Source organism: Macaca mulatta, chromosome 2, assembly GCF_049350105.2.
Source record: "Macaca mulatta isolate MMU2019108-1 chromosome 2, T2T-MMU8v2.0, whole genome shotgun sequence".
Taxonomy (NCBI): Eukaryota; Metazoa; Chordata; class Mammalia; order Primates; family Cercopithecidae; genus Macaca; species Macaca mulatta.
Genome location: NC_133407.1, coordinates 136,292,053 through 136,308,751, shown reverse-complemented (window position 1 = coordinate 136,308,751; position 16,699 = coordinate 136,292,053). Strand labels below are relative to the sequence as shown.

Here is a 16,699-nt window from a genome sequence, read left to right as displayed (position 1 = left end):
AATGTAGTCTGGTTATATTTGATAACTCTTTTAGTATGGTAGTAATTGTTTCTGTGTTCTGAAAGATGGTTGTGCAGGTCTCACCAAAAATACCAAAGGATAATATCTTTAAATTTATAAGTTTTTAACAAACTTGTGCATCAAAACAGTAACTAAAAGCAGAAACTTTAAAAAAGTATCAAGATTATATCATCAATGAAAACAACCAGTATTTTTTAAGTTGCAAAATCCAGGTTGGTTCATTGACGTCACTGTTAAAATAATAGGTAAGATGTAAACAGGAACTGAAACACTTACTTCATTGTAGAATCTTACTACTCCAAAAATGGTTCAAGGACCAACAACCTGACCAGCGGCTTCAGCTGGGAGCTCATTAGAAAGACAGCATTTCAGTCCCACCTCACACCCACCGAATCAGAACCAGAATTTGTAGCAAGATCTCTGGGGAGTTTGTATGCCTACTGAAGATGAAAAGTGCTCCCCTCTAGGCTTCATTGGAGTTCCTCATGTTGCCATGATCAGCATATAAGAGGAATCGGTTTCTGTGTTAGCATTTATTAATATGTTGGAAGTAGTTGGTGACTGGATGATTTTGTGGTGTAGTTATTAAAAATCTACATGAAAATTCACCTATTTATGGTTTTTAAGTTCATAATTCTCTTTATGTCAAATACTCAGTGTTAATCAGATTTCTCATAGTTTTAAGGATTAATGTACATGTAAATTATCTTTCTCCCTTGGTTTTAAGTTTCACATATGGTGTACATTTTTTAATACTTTGTTTATCGAAAAACAATTTTGTGGAAATTTTCTGTTGTCTAGTGTTTTTAGTAAGTTTTGAATTGCTAATGTTATCAGTTTGATACCATTCAAGATAGAACACCTTTTTTTCCCTAGAAATCAGTTTGATAAGCAAGAGCAAATTACTCAAGTAAATGTCTTGTATTACCCATGTCCAGTGCAAAAAAAAAAAAAAAAAAAAGAAAAAAAGAGGAGAGGAAGTTGAACATACTTTACTAAAGAGCTCTACTTTTTTTTTTTTTTTTTTTTTTTGTGATGGAATCTTGCTGTATTGTCCAGGCTGGAGTGCAGTAGCATAATCTTGACTCACTGCAGCCTCTGCCTCCCAGGTTTGAGCAATTCTCTGCTTCAGCCTCCTGAGTAGCTGGGATTACAGGTGCCTGTCACCGCACCTGGCTAATTTTTGTATTTTTGGTAGAGACGGGATTTCGCCCTGTTGGCCAGGCAGATTTTGAACTCCTGACCTCAAGTGATCCGCCCGCTTTGGCCTCCCAAAGTGCTTTACAGGCATGAGCCACCGTGCCCGGTGAGTTCTACATTTTTGATGTGTGCCATCTTGAATAGCCCTAGATGACAAAAACATGAAATGTAAATTATTTTAAAATATCCTTTATGTGCATCTGTATTTTGTTAATGCCATGTGTTTTAGATTCTTATTTGTAAGAATCTAAAATACTTAGGACTTTAAAAAGCTTTCTTGTGACATTTGTGATGTATTGATAGTGTGAGAAATTAGAAAAACTAAGATTCTATGTTTTATTTTAAGGTATACGAAAATAATCTTATTTCATGGTTTTATGTTTCTTTTCTACTTGGCATCACAATGATCCGAACTTACAGCTTTTAAATGAGAAAAGCTTCCTATTTCATTGTGTGCTTTTGTTTGTGTGACATTTGATGGAAATGACTGCTTATTAAAATGTCACTTCACAGACTTGGACTAATGTTCATGAAATCATGGTGTCTTTTGGAAGAAGGGTGCTGTGTTACCCACTCTATCGCCATTTCAAGCTGGTGGTGAAGGCCTGCAGCGACACTATAAAGATATTGCAACTAGGTAAGATATTATTGCGCTTGCAAATTTGGGAGGGAAAAAGTTGTAAGTTTTTAATCTGCGAAGATACAATTATTTTTGTTTTTTTTCTGTATATAAGTAAGTAATGAAAAATGAATCCAACCACTTTTAAAGTACAAAATTCCTGTGTATAACATATATGTAGATAAGTAATTGCACAGAGGCGTAATAAAAACTCTTTTCCGAGAGGAGTAAGGAAGGTAAACAAATAAGGCGCACACGGTATTGCAAACCATTTTACATTATAATAGCTTGCATGGTTCAGTATTTCTTGACTGCCTGTAATCTTCTAGGCTCTATGGTGGGGCTGAGGGTCTAATAATAAAGAAGGTAGAAAAGTTCCCTGCTCTGTTGAAGTTTACAGTTTTGTCAGACAGATGATGAGTAAGTAAGCAGTTCCAAAGAGAGAGTGAAAAGTACTCTGCTGGGAGAAGTCCAGGGATCATTTAGGAGGGGACAAGTAACTTAGATTTGGCATCTCAAGAAAGATTTTCCAACAAAAAGTACAGCTACTCTGAGCACTTTTGACTTGCTAAATTCAACCCGAAAAGACAAACACTTGCTAGCTTTAAGGATGTGGGAAATTCTGAGTTCTGAAACAAATTCCAAAGTGCCCATAATATTATCATTAGAATAAGTACATAATTTCCAGGGTAATGACTTTGAAGGGGGCACCATCCATTTGTGTGTATTAGTTCTGGCACATTTATTTAAAACTCACTCTTAGTACTTTATGGTCATTTCTTATATTCTCCCCCTGGGGAGACTCATCATTCCTTTGCCCTTAGATAAAAGTGTTTCTGGGAACTTGGTTTTCAGACTTGAGAATAAGAAGGTTTTCAGACTTGAGAAAAGAAAGGAAGTTCTTCCCTCTACCTCCAGGTGACTTCACTGACCTAAAGAAGAGAATCACATCTCAAATGTTTTCTCCTACCTCGAGGTGTACTTTGCCTACTGTGTAACCTGTGGTCTTCTTGCCCTGGTGGCGGGGATGGGGGAGGAAAATCACGTTTGAAGTAGATTATTTTAAAGTAGACAATAATTGTAAAAATGAATCATGGTTAGATGAAAGATGCCTTTTTATTCATCCAGTTGGTTTAGACTAGCCGTATTTTATTTTGAAGGATTGTTGATTATAGGATAAAAGAGCTATCATTGAGAAATCTATTTTCTTTAACTTAGCAGTGGGAAACAAACTGCTTTGTTTTTTCACGTGTTATTTCTTCTTGCCTTCCATCCAAGATGTTTTTTGAATTGCTAAAAGTACCTTGGAAAATCAATCTACTATAAATGACTGTGTGAGCCTCAGTTACACGTCACCATTCATTTCTTTTTTAAGGCCTGCTAGATTATCTGGGCATTATTCATGGACTTAACCAGTGAGAATGCAGTTTGCGGTTATCCTGTTATATCGTGGCTTCCAGATGGAGAATTGGCAGAACCTCCACATGCCCGTTTGCACACACACGCACTCACACACTCACTCTCCCTCTCTCACTCTCACTCACATATACAAACTACTGCTTGTTACTTTTTATTCTGGGAAGTAATCTAGTTCTTTTGACTTTTATTGGAAAAGTAATCAGTTCTGTGATTGCATAACCAAAAATAAATTCGATTGCCTTGACTTACACAGGAATCAATTACCCAAACCGTTTTAGTAAGCCAGGACTGAAAATGAGACTCAACTTTTATTCATTATCACTACGACAAGAAGTAGTTTTATCAACTGTGTTACGATAGCAACTTAAAACTTGAAGTAACACACTGGAGGCCACTGCTAAAAATGAACCTGAACCCTCTACGTACCATGTACAGTGTGTTCTGTGACTAATTTGGGTTGTGGCCAGTTAGTGCTAAAACTGAGGGCTGGGTTGTCTAGAATTTGTGCCAGAAGCTGTGGAGATGACATGCTCTGGATGAGAATTGTCACCTGTCTTTGCACAGGTGGATGGCACAGGGATGCCATTCTTGCCGCTGAAGAGGCTCATGTGTTTGAACACCCCATAATTTAAATAAAGGTAGCTCTGGTTTGGCATTTACTGTTTTCCAAGAATGAATTCATGCCTACTTATAATTCAAAATGCAGTCACAGTGTTCACACTTTTTATTATAAAGGTCAGTATAGTGTTCCATAGTTGAAAGTAATGAATAACCCTGGCTCCAAAGAAGGATTGATCTTAAATGGAATGAGCTTTCAAAACCAATGTAGGAGTGCTTCAGAAACTACAGAATATGTCATTATAACTGATTGACTAAGATCTGAGTTTTCAAAGAGCCAGGAATTGGCTTCATGTGACTTCACAAGTAGCCTTTACAAGGATTCTTTACTAGGCCTTTGGCTCTTTTCAGGTTTGCATTTCTTTTCATTCCATCCCCTCCTCCAGAAGACTGTATGTTTATCTCTGGAGATTGCTATTTTGTTTAATCCAAACTCCTTAAGGGCAGGAAATCCTGCTTTGCCCCTTAAGTACTGTTTTAGTGCTTAACAAAGGACCTTGCTCTCTTTGGATCAGTCATCTTGGGGCACATGACTCCTTCTTTTCCTCTGTCTCTGTCTCTTCAACTTTTATTGCCTCTTTGTTCCTTTCTTTTTGGAAGAATGGATAAAATTTTTCATGGAAGCATCACTTAGCTGCTGTTAGTCAATTAAAAATAAAAGAGAAAAAGCAGATTTTCTAATGTATCTTCAGAAGAGTTATTCTTTTTTTTTTCTTTTTTCCCTTGAGACATAGTCTTGCTCTGTTGCCCAAGGCTGGAGGGCAGTGGCGGATCTTGACTCACTGCAACCTCCACCTCCTAGGTTCAAGAAATTCTCATGCCTCAGCCTCCCAAGTAGCTGGGATTACGGACATGCACCACCATGCCTGGCTAGTATTTGTATGTTTAGTAGAGGCGGGCTTTTGCCATGTTGACCAGGCTGGTCTGGAACTCCTGGCCTCAAGTGATCTGCCTGCCTTGACTTCCCACAGTGCTAGGATTACAGGTGTGAGCCACTGCACCTGGCCCACTCAGAAGAGTTACTCATTTTAGAAGTCACAAGTCGTAGTTTAATACTTGATCATACATTATTTATGTAATTTAGTGAGTGCATTGTCTACATCTTATTAATGTATAGAAGGTATTCCTTACTTTACTTCCATTAGAAGGGTAGGATGGGATGGGGTGGAAGAGAAACACCAACTTAATTTTTGCTTCCAGTTCTCCCTTTGAACTCATTCTGTGGGTTCTTTTTTTTTCCTTCTTCTTGGATGGAATATATATCCTATATATATCATATCGTATATTTGTCTCCTATAATATATATCCTATAACTTTTTCTTTCACTTTAGATTTTTAAAAAGTTCTTTTACCACTTCTAGTCACAAGAGGAGTCTAATTTCGGCACTTAAAATGTCCACTTTGAACTTCATTACAAAAGGAAATCTTCCCTTCCCCAGCTGGGACCTGCCTGAGGGTGGGTGACCAGCAGCAGGGAGGAGGACCCCTTTCACTTTGACAGGACCTACTGCTTTCCTCCACTCGGCCACCACATGCTGCTCTGTCCTGCTTCTTAATGGAAGCCAGACACCAATCTTTGTACTCTACAGTTGATGTCTACAGTTAAAATTTCCAGGGTAAGCAAGTTGTACTCTCTTAGGGCCTATTGAAACCCCGTTTCTCTTGGCTTGAGGTAACAGAAAAGCACCTCCTTCCCGCACCCATGGAGTGTAGTAAGAAACTGCACAGCACTCTACCACCTTTATCCATGGAGATTTTTTCTGGACCTCTTTACTCTTAAGCTCCTGAAGGTGAATATTTGGCGAATGAATTACAAATCATTTTTAGTTTCTGTCTCTACAAGTTCAGCATAAAGAGGTTAGTATCTCTTTAAAATATAGGGATACTTGATACCAGTTACTTTCTTTGTGAGCCTCGTTAGAAAAGAGTCAGAAAGAGTTCTGTCCTGATGTGTTGATAATACGTACAGGTGGATGGCACAGGGATGCCATTATTGCCACTGAAGAGGCTCATTTGTTTGGACACCCCATAATTTAAATAGAAGTAGCTCTGGTTTGGCTAGTTTGTTAATAATAACCATAGCTGCGTGTGTTAGCTACTTTCTGTGTGCCAGCGCTAAGTTCAGTTCTTTAGATGCCATATCTCATTTTGCTCACGTTGCAATCCTGTGAAGCAAGCATTACTATCCCCATTTTGCAAATAGAAGACAGGCCAAAGAAGTGAAGTCAATGGCCCAGGGTCTTACAGCTAGTAGGTGGGAGACCCTAGATTTGACTCCAGATCTGTGTAACTTAGAGTCTGTGTGCTTATATATATTGAACTAGTTATAAATGAAATTATATGAAGCCTGGAATTTGCTTCAAAATAGTCCAGAGTGGGTTGTGGGAAAGTGGGTGGGGTGTAGCTGAAACAAGGTTGGCTACAAGTTGATGGCTGTCTGGGTGATGAGTATGTGGGATTCATGATACTGTGTTCCCTATTTTTGTACATGTTGTGATTTTCCCTTAGACAAAGTCTTTTTTTTCTTAAGTCTGGACTCTTCACCACCATACTACTCTTCACCACCATACTAATAAAAACATATACAGTTGTTCTTTCTATTTGCTGTTTTGTTTTTAAGGTTAATAGAAACCTACTTTTTAATAACATGTGAAGTCTAATGAATAGTAGCTACCGAACAGGTAGTAACCCAAGAAACAGCCTTCAGGAGTCTAGTTGTTGTCACCAATTAAAACCTTGTATTACTTCAGATAATTAATAACCCTTACATATCAGTTATTAATTGGGCTTAATAAACACATTTTCAGAGATTACTGCTTTACTAACCTCTTCTGTAGATAAAATAACACAATCAGTGAGAAAGAAAAGAAGAGCTATGGCACCAAGCCCAGGGCTTATGACTGATCAGTTTTTTAAAAGAAAAATGGATGTTTAAAACGTTGAGGTTTGGCAAGTGTATTGGATGAGCTCCGAGTTTGGAGGAGACCTTAGAGGTGAATTTCTTTTTAATGTTTACATTTTATTTATTCCAGAGTCAGTATAGCAAATGACTTTTAAAAAAATTGAATTGTAGAGGAGATACTGCAAACTCGAAAACTAAAAGATGAAATCACTGCGATTTTCCAGTGTTGACAGTTATCTATATTTAATTTCTGTAAGTTCCAAGTTCTGGACATTTTAAAGAACTGTTAGGCCTTTTAATTTTTACTCTTTAAATACGTCGTATGAAACTATTTTGAGATTTATTCAACAAGTATTTGTTGAGAACTTGCCGTGTGAGGCTGCTGAGCTGGATTCTGAAGATATAATAGTTCTAATGGGGGCACAGGGCACAGAATTACACAACTACCAGGGTTTTTGAAAAATTGCATTTGTATTAAGTAGCTCAAAAGAGAAATATGGAAAGTGAAAATATAAGCCAGGGAAACTGACCTACATTTAAGTCATTGAAGACATATAACTTCCTATTGTGGGAGCCTCTGCTTTATTTGACCTTTAATTCTCAGCTTCTACTAGTTTCCTAGCGCCCTCAAGTACTTGTTAATTGCTTGATGAGTTCATCTATTCATTGATTTGTTCGATACATATTTTGAATGTATACCTACTCAGGAGCCAGTCCATGCAAAGCACCCTGTAAATATAAAGAGCAATAGAAAAATAAATAAATGTGTGGGCTTTTTTGGGGGAGCCTGTTCACTAGCCAGGGAGCTAAGATGTCCCTCAATAACATAAAATATATAGTCAACTGTGGTAAGTGCCTTACAAGAAAGGTGGATTAAGTAGTTGAAAAAAGAGAGAGATGACACATTTTGCTAGGGGTCAGGGAAATTTTCATAGAGGCTGTGAGATTTGAATTGGGACTTGAAGGATGCAGGGAATGTTGTAAACATTGTGAGTAAACCGTGTGAGGAGGTTCATGGGATAGTATAGTTTCTGCTATGAAAATGTGTTTGTTGGAATGAGATGATGGAAAATCGATATGCTATCTGATGCTGAGATTTGCTTTATAGCCTCTAAAACTAGTTGATAGTTTCTTTCCTATCTGAGTTAACTGGTCACTGGAATTTACATCTCTACTTTTCAAATATTATTGTTTAATTCCCTGCTCCTTACCCGGGAGATGGTAATTCCTTGTGTTTTCTTCCTCCTATTCTAAATTGTTCTTGAACTTTTTTTTTCTGACTTAATTCCCCATACCAATTAATGTTTCTAAGAATAGAACAATCACGGTGCTCTCAGAAACTTCAGCATGGAATTAAAGTCAGCTACTGAAGTAGCATTTGTACCTGTTTTTGTTGACCATTTTACATACCAACTAATCCAAGAAAGGAGAGAACTTCAGAGGACAGCAGGAGTTAACTCCTGGAAATCATGAACTGCTGCTGAATGTTTGAAAGGGAGAACTCTGGATTCTCCTTCTGTGAGGCAAAGTGAATTCCTTTTACTCTTGTTTCTTCCTTGGAGTACAAGTCTATGTTCCCAGCCTCCTAAATTAGTACATTCTTCCCATTCATATGTATTATTTAACCTCAGAGCATTTGCAGGTTTATACTTATAACCCTTTGTAGAAGGGTATTGTGTATAAATGTAAACATTAAAAGAAAGAATATCAAATTCTAGTCATCTCCATAGAATCCCTTTCCCCCTAATACTTCTAAATAATGTTAATCACTAAAAATGTTTAGATTGCTTTCATGGTAATTTTTGGGTTACATTTGTATAAAACATTCTTGGTTCTCTTAAAATACACAGTAGAGGGAAGCATTTCCCATATGGCTTACAAATAATAAATTGCCTTTTAATTGCAACAAATGATGAATAGCTTGTGGTTATTTGGCTTCAAAAATATCACTTAAAATATTTTAAAATGTTAGTATTCTTTGAAAATTGGAGTTATATAGAAATGCTTACTGATGGGTGATGGCTTCAAGTCGGCTGACCTCTTAAATATTACATACAATTTAAATCTACACTATATTTTCTGTATTACTTATTTTTGTTAATTTCAGCAGTTTCTGAGCTGAGCAGTGTAGAAATCCCTAGAACTTAGTTACATGGTTTGAATGTATGGCTTAAAAAAAACTTCTATAATTAGTGCCTCTTTAAATAAATTTAAAGTCAGTTTTGAGATTATTTTTATGGATCTGATTTTTTATGGAAGTAACTTTCTGTAAGAAAATAGCAGCAGAAAATTGTATGTATTTAAGACAACTTTGGGGGAACAAAGAGAAAACCTTCTATTTGACCCTAATGAATCAAGGTCCTATTGTATACTAATACTAAGGCCTTGATGAACTGAATTGAATAATTGTTTATGTTTTACCTGGAATACATGTAAGAATTACAATTATGTACCACATAACGACTTTCAGTAGGTGATGGACCACATGTACAATAGTGGTCCCATAACATTGTAATACTGTGATTACTGTATCTTTATTTTCTTACTAATTTTTTTTGTTTGTTTTTCTTTGAATCAGAAAAGAGCTGGAATATACTGTATCTTTTGTATGCTTGGATATGTTTAGATACAAAAATACTTAGCACCGTGTTACAATTGCTTACAGCATTCAGGACAGTCATATGCTATACTGTTTTGCAGCCTAGGAGCAATAGGCTATACTATAGCCTAGGTGTGTAGTGGAGACTACCATCTAGGTTTGTGTAAGTACATTCTGTGATGTTCACATGGCAGAATCACCTAATGACACATTTCTCAGAACATATCCAAATCATTAAGCAACATCTGATTATATATATATTTAGGTAATTTAGAGTTTCATTTCATTTCTTTTATTTTTTAGAGACAAGGTCTCACTCTGTCACCCAGGCTGGAGTACAGTATGGCATAATCATGGCTCACTGCAACTTCAAACTCCCGGGCTCAAGCTGTCCTCCTGCCTCAGCCTCCCAAAGTGCTGGTTTACAGGTGTGAGCCACCATATCCCAACTTAAAGTTTAAAGTAAGAAGTTAGCGTTGGAAAATAACAAGTGGCAGACATTTATTTATTCAACAGACATGAATCAAATCTATTCTCCATGCAAGGGAGTATAACAGAATTGGTGAAGAGTTATAAGATATTTATGACTTGGTCTTAGCTCTTAAGGAGTTTATTGTGTAATAGGAATGATAGGTCAAAAGATAGGGTACAAAATGTAAGTATTTATGATAAGAACACATGGACACGGGCAGCAACACCCATTGGGGCCTTTTGGAGGGTGGGAGGGGGTGGGCAGGAGGAGGGAGAGGATCAGGAAGAATAGCTAGTGGATACTCAGCTTAATACCTGGGTAATGGGATGATGTGTGCAGTAAACCACCATGGCACATATACCTCAGAACTTAAATGTTCAAAACAAGAACAAAATGTAAGTCTTTATAAGATACAAAGGAGAGACTCCCTTTAAAAAAGACCTTAACGGACAGGTATGGTGGCTCATGCCTGTAAACTCAGCACTTTGGGAGGTAGAAGGGGGAAGATCTCTTGAGGCCAGGAGTTTGAGACCAGCCTGGGCAACATAATGAGACCTTGTTTCTAGAAAAAAAAATTTTTTTTTAAATTAGCAGGGCATAGTTGTGTGTGCCTGTAGTCCTAACTACTTGGGATCACGAGGCAGGAGGATTGCTTGAGCCCAGCAGTTCGAGGTTACAGGGAGCTATGATCACACCACTGCACTGTAGCCTGGGTGACAGAGTAAGACCTTGTCTCTAACAAAAAAAAAAAAAGAAATTACCTTAATGGCCATCCACAGGCCAAATCCATCTTCTATTGCCCTTGAGCTAATAATGCTTTTTACATTTTTAAATCGTTGAAAAAAATAAAAATAATATTTTGTGACTTGGGAAAATTATTTTAAATTCTCATTTTAGTGTCCATAAATAAAGTTTTATTGGAACACAGGCTCATTCACTTACATACTGTCTATGGCTGCTTTTCTGATAAGATGACAGAATTGAGTAAGTGCATCAGATATTGACCTGCAAAGCCAAAATATTTACTTTCTATCTCTTTACAGAGAAAATTTACCACCTCTGCCTTGGGTATGTACATGGAGGTTGGAGGGAGCCCTTTTGTAGGGAGCCGAGGTCTTTGGCTGCTTGCCATTCCAAATAGTGGCCAGCATTGAAGTAGATCATTTCAGCTGTTTTCTCTCGCCTTCCCACAGGATGAAATGTAGCTGATCTAGTTGGCTCACATTAGAGTAGACTTCTGTACATTAGGAGAGGCAAACTGAGATGGCTACTTCGCCAAGCAGGTAAATGAATAAGGATGCTAGGGTTTAAGGAAATAGAGACTAATGAGGCCTGTGTGAACTCGAGAGATACATGGCTCAACTGTAGCCTACTGTTGCTGTGTGAATATGTAGTATTGCCAGTTTTAAAAAGAAGTAGAAAGTAAAATTAAAGTAGAAAGCTTTAAAATCTTTTAAAGCTTAAGTATGAACAAAGAAGTAAAATAATTTTAAATCACAATGTAAGAGCCATAGCATGTCTGAGAGCCCACGTCAGCCTGGGAGGCCCCCGGTTTTCAGTCTCTGCTCTAAAGCAAGCTAAGTGCCAGCCTGTCTTTCTCATACCCTCTTGGACCTGCCTGTTTCTAGCTGCAGTGAAGGCTTGCACCAGGTCTTTGCTCCTTCAGTCGTGGCTTGAGACTGAGTCTCAGCCTGATACAGGTTCTAAGATTGGGGCAGGCAAAGGAGGTAAGAGATGTCCCGCATTGTCTAATGTAGTTAACACCAAAAAACCTTTTTAAAAAGTGGATGCCCTGCCTCTCTTTTGACTACTTTGTATTGTTAATCTTGTCAGCCAGAGCCTGGTCAGGGTGGAGGAAATGAGTGATAGGATTTCAGTTACCATACTTCACTCTGACCCTGATAGAGTGCTTGTTAGTAGTGGGAGGAGAAGGGATTAATAGGGAAGGAGCAAACAGCATTAATGAGTGATGTATAATGATAGTTACTAAAGAATGTGTAGGATTTAGAAAAGAAGATGTGGAGGAAGGGTATTCCCTGAGAAAGTAGAAGGCAAAAAAATCAGAAAAAGGAAAATGAAAGAGTTCCATGTCCAAGAAACGGCAAATTCCTGTCTGTCTGGAGGCCAGAGGTGTGAAGGGGAATGGTAGGGTAAAGATGGAAACAGTGTGCAGGGACTGGGCTGAAAGGAGCCTGCAATGGCTTGCTGATGAGTTTGGGTCTTATTCAGGGAGGAACCACTGAAGAGTTTGGCATTGGAGCCGGTGAGAGGCTTATGAAATCAGATTCATCTGGCAGCAACACTTAGTATAGAGTCATTGAGAAGGGTGAAGTTAGTGGGCATGGAGAAGAGAGGAGACTTATTCTTGCCTAGACCCAAGGTAGTCTGGGGACAGGCAGTATGGTCTGAACTACAGCGCTAGCCACGGCACTGAGGAGGAAGGAATATGTGGGCAGGTGCTTCACAGGTAGCGGGGGCAGGGACCAGTAACGGGAGTGCCAGGGCTGATCATATGACCTGTTGTCGTCCTTCCTTTTTTATATGTAAAGTGCTTACATGTTTGTTGTCTCATTTAATTTCCATGGCAATTCTTAAGAATTTTTCTTCTAATTTATCCCTGTGGAAACAGATTCAGATTAAGTACCAAACAGCTAAGAAGTGATACCAGAAGCAAGCAAACTCTGGGCTGCACAGCTGGTCCCCAGTGGAACTGTTGGGATTGTTACCATTTTTACTTTGTGAGAAATTAGCTAAGAACTGCATAAGATTATTTATGTGTAGCTTTTTAATGATCTTTCCTTGGCTTTTTAGAATTGGGGAACACAGTTCTAAGATCTTAATTTCATAGTCAAAATTTTCATGCATCCTTTTCATATAAATTAAACTTACATGTAGAGATACATATCTAATCAGCTTTACTAAATTATATTTATTATCCATTGATTAAAATATAAAGAAGCATAGCTCAGTCTACCAGTGTGCACACCATTTAGCAGAAAGCAAACATATTCACTGAAACACAGTGAGGATTTCAAAACGGTTTAGTTTTTCTCCTTGTTTACCTTGACATACTTATCAGTACTTGAGATCACCAAAATAAATTCATCAGTGGTAGGATTAGGTTTAGGTTTGGTTTTTCTTTTTATGAGCTCTTTGAGATATCCAGTTGTCTTTTTCCTGTATACTCCTATTTCTTCTTTCCGACTTCATGAAGTTTTAGTTTTTTTTCATTTTGAAATAAAACAAATTTCAAAGAATTAGAACTCTATTAAGTGGTATTTATTGGAAAAAATGGAGTGTAATTGTTTTAATTAAAAGTACAAAGGGCATTGAAATACATACTGTAATTCTTAAGATGGAAAAATTGAATACAAATTTTACCCACAAAATTTTGAAGTTTTCTATGCCTGTGGGTTTTTTAAAAGTTCAAGTTTAGGTTGCAGCTGTTTCAAAGAGTTTTTTTCCCATGCATCTTCAGCTTTTTAATCTACTTCTCTCCTTACTGCGTAGATGGACTATATATTTTTAATGTTCTACCTTGAACTTGGATGCCTCATTCTTAGTTGTCTGAAGAAATTGAAATTAGTCATGTTACCATTATGTAGTTTTGATGGCATCTAGTCATGTATTTCTAAACTGAAACAGTCACTGTTTTGACAAGTTACTTAAGAAAGAGGACAGAGTTAATGTCAAGGCTGTCCTTCCAAACTGGCGAATCTTGCAGGGATTGTTAGAGCAGAAAAGGCAAAAAGTAGCCTTGGGTTAAATTCATTATTTGAACTTTTAATGGTACAGTGATGTAATAAAGTTTGTACAGTTACATTCTTTTCTCGTCAGGGAAATATGTAATTAGGGAAGGAGTAAACAAATTGTATATGCCATGTTTGTCACGATGCAAATAACTTAAAGCAAATCTGTAGACCACAGAGATCTTATAACTAGTATATGCTAACTGAGCAATTTGACTGGGTGTGTTTAAAGTTAGATTCTTTGTATTCCAGACTGTAGATTAACAACCAGCGTTTATTGAACAGGATCATACAATTTGCTGGACATTGATTGTTCTAGGCCAAGGAAGAAAGATGAAAAGTCATGTCCTTTCCTGTCAAGGACTTCATCACACATGGTGATAAATACTGACAATGGATTTATTGCATAGTGGCTGAGGGTCAGACAACTTATTTTCCAGCTCTGATTCTTGCTTCCTAGCTGTGATCTTGGCCAACTCCTTCATATCTTTGAGCCTCAGTTTTCTCATTTGTGAAACAGGGAAGAAAGTACCTAACTTGTAAGGTTAAATCATGTAATTATATAAAGTATCTGGTGCAGAGCAAGTGGGTAGCTCCTAATTACTCACCTTAAGTCTGTTTTGTGCTGCTGTAACAGAATACCACAGACTGGGTAATTTATAAAGAACAGAAATTATTGGCTCATGGTTCTAGAGGCTGGGAAATCCAAGATCACGGGACTGGTGAGGGCCATCTTGCTGCATCAGAATGTGGCAGAGGGTATCACATGGTGAGAAAGAGGGCAAGAGATTGAACTGGCAGCCTCAAGTTCTTTTATAATTGGCATTAACATTCATGAGGGTAGAGCCTTCATGACCTAAATACCTCTCATTGGGCCCCATCTTCCAACACTGTTGCACTGTGGATTAACTTTCCAACAGATGCTTTTTGCAGGGTGCATTCAAACTATAGCACTACTGTAATAGGGGCGTATGTCGGGTATATGAGGGAACCCTAAACCAGCTGGGGGAAGAGTTGGAACCCTGTTCCCAGAAAAAGTAATGTCTGATTTGAGACTTGGATAGACGGTAAATTTGGGGTTGAATTGAGGGTTGTACATTCCAGGCAAAGGGGACATCTACAAAGTACATGTTTGCTTCCTGTTAATTTTGTTTGCAAGTATACAGATAATATATGTAATTTTAATAACAAAGAATACTTTTTAAATTGACAGGACCATAAGTTTGTGTTCAAAATAGTAATTCATTGCTTCAAGTATGTGTTTCTTAATACAGCTCAGAAATCTAGGCTTAAATGGCATCTGAGAAATTTGAGGATAAAAAAATTGCATAGACCTAGAAGCCTTCTTAATGCTAAAGTTAATGTGTGTGTTTGTGTTAATTTTTAGGAATTTGACTTTATTCTATTTCCTGATAGGGCCTGGTGTTAAAGCAAATTACCCCACTTTGGTTCTCTTAATTTAGATTAATTTGACACAGGTTTTCTGCCTTCTCCCTTTTTATGGTCAAATGACATATGAAAATTAGTGTTGAAATCATAAGATATCTGTTTTGATAATATGGTCTCATCAGAATCCCAGAATTCTACCCATTTTCTAGCCAGGTATCTATTATACTAAGCTATGTATTTTAAATGATAGTAATGTTGGCTGTTATTTTGAGATGATTTTACAAATAAAGACCAAGCAGTGCTTTCCCTCAGATGTTTGGAATAACCACTCTTCTTTTCTTTACTGATTATTTTTTAAATTATTATTATTTTTTTGTAGAGATGGGGTCCCACTATGTTGCCCAGGCTGGTCTCAGACTCCCAGGTTCAAGTGATCCTCCTGTCTTGGCACCTCCTAAAGTGTTGGGATTATAGGTGTGAGCCACTAGGCCTGGTCCATTTTCTTATTTTGGCCTCTTGATAAGGACAGATATGACATTCAATCTTAGCCAAAAGGCCAAGAAGCAATTAGCTTCTTGTCTTGGGTAACTCAGAACTTTAAAGGGCAGAGTAGATACCCGGAAAACCACAGTCACATAGCTGTAATGTACCAGCAATTGAAAAGAAATTTAGCTCTTACTGTATAGATTTAGCAACTTACATTGTTTTTCCTATGCTGGCTTTTAGCCAGCAAAAACATCCACTTCCCTGATCATCTCCTAGAGATGGAAACCATTTCTTATGTGCCTCCAGCCATGAGCTGGTCTGTCAGTGAAAGATTATTCCCAACCCTGCTCTCCTAATAGGAGGATTTCAGGAAGCCAGGGGATTCTATTTAGAACAACTCAATCTTGTCTTTGTATTAAGATATATTAACCTGAGATGCCACTTCTGTCCAGACAGGAAATCACATTGTTCTTAGTTTACCTTTCCTTTAAAGGAAAGCCAGGGAATATGTTAAATCTTATTTACTACCTACCTACTTATTACTGTCATCTATATTTTCTTTATCTTGTCGTTACGTTTCTCTGTGTTGTCATTAGTCTTTCCCTGAAGTAAAACATTCATGGCACTTGTCATTTATAATACCAGGATACTAGTGTTAAACTGCTTTCATGAGTGAACAAGAATTCTTGGTCTTAGAGTCATTCTTCCACGGATAGGGTTGACTTGTTCAACCAAGTCCATCCTAAAGAATCCCTAACTCTTGGGATTTAACATCCTGGAGAGCGCTGTTAGTGCCATTCTGCAGTGAAAATAGTTACCGTGGTTACTGTGCAAGGCACTGTTTTTTTTTCTGCTTTGAACCTGGCAGTGAACTGTCTAAAAATGGTCACTTTCCTGCAGTGCCTTTGAGCAGAAATGATTCTCTTGGACTTAGGCCTTAGCATTTTTTTATGCCCATATCATGTGTGATGAGCCCACGACTGGATAGAGCCCCACAGGCACCGTGTACTTTGAGTCCCCATAGGCTTCTGGCCACCGGCCATGTGACAACCTGGAAGAGGGCCAGATTTTTCCTTTGCTCATAGCTGCTAGGTAAGTGGCTGAGGGTCTGATAGAAAGAGCAGTCAGTACAAAAGAGACTGAATAAAAAAAAAAAAAAAGCCCAGCCACATGCTTGGTGAGTCTCCTGACTGTGATGCTATAGTCGTCTATGGTGACATAGTCA

At 37.8% G+C, this 16,699-nt stretch overlaps 1 protein-coding gene across 1 annotated transcript in view; it reads left to right on the top strand.

Annotated features, from left to right (window-relative positions):
- Positions 1-16,699, top strand: part of SHQ1 (SHQ1, H/ACA ribonucleoprotein assembly factor) — a 107,817-nt gene that overhangs the window by 38,128 nt on the left and 52,990 nt on the right. The window contains exon 9 of the mRNA XM_001082636.5: positions 1,735-1,858. Coding sequence (XP_001082636.2) covers positions 1,735-1,858 — 124 coding nt within the window. The remainder of the gene's footprint in view (positions 1-1,734; positions 1,859-16,699) is intronic.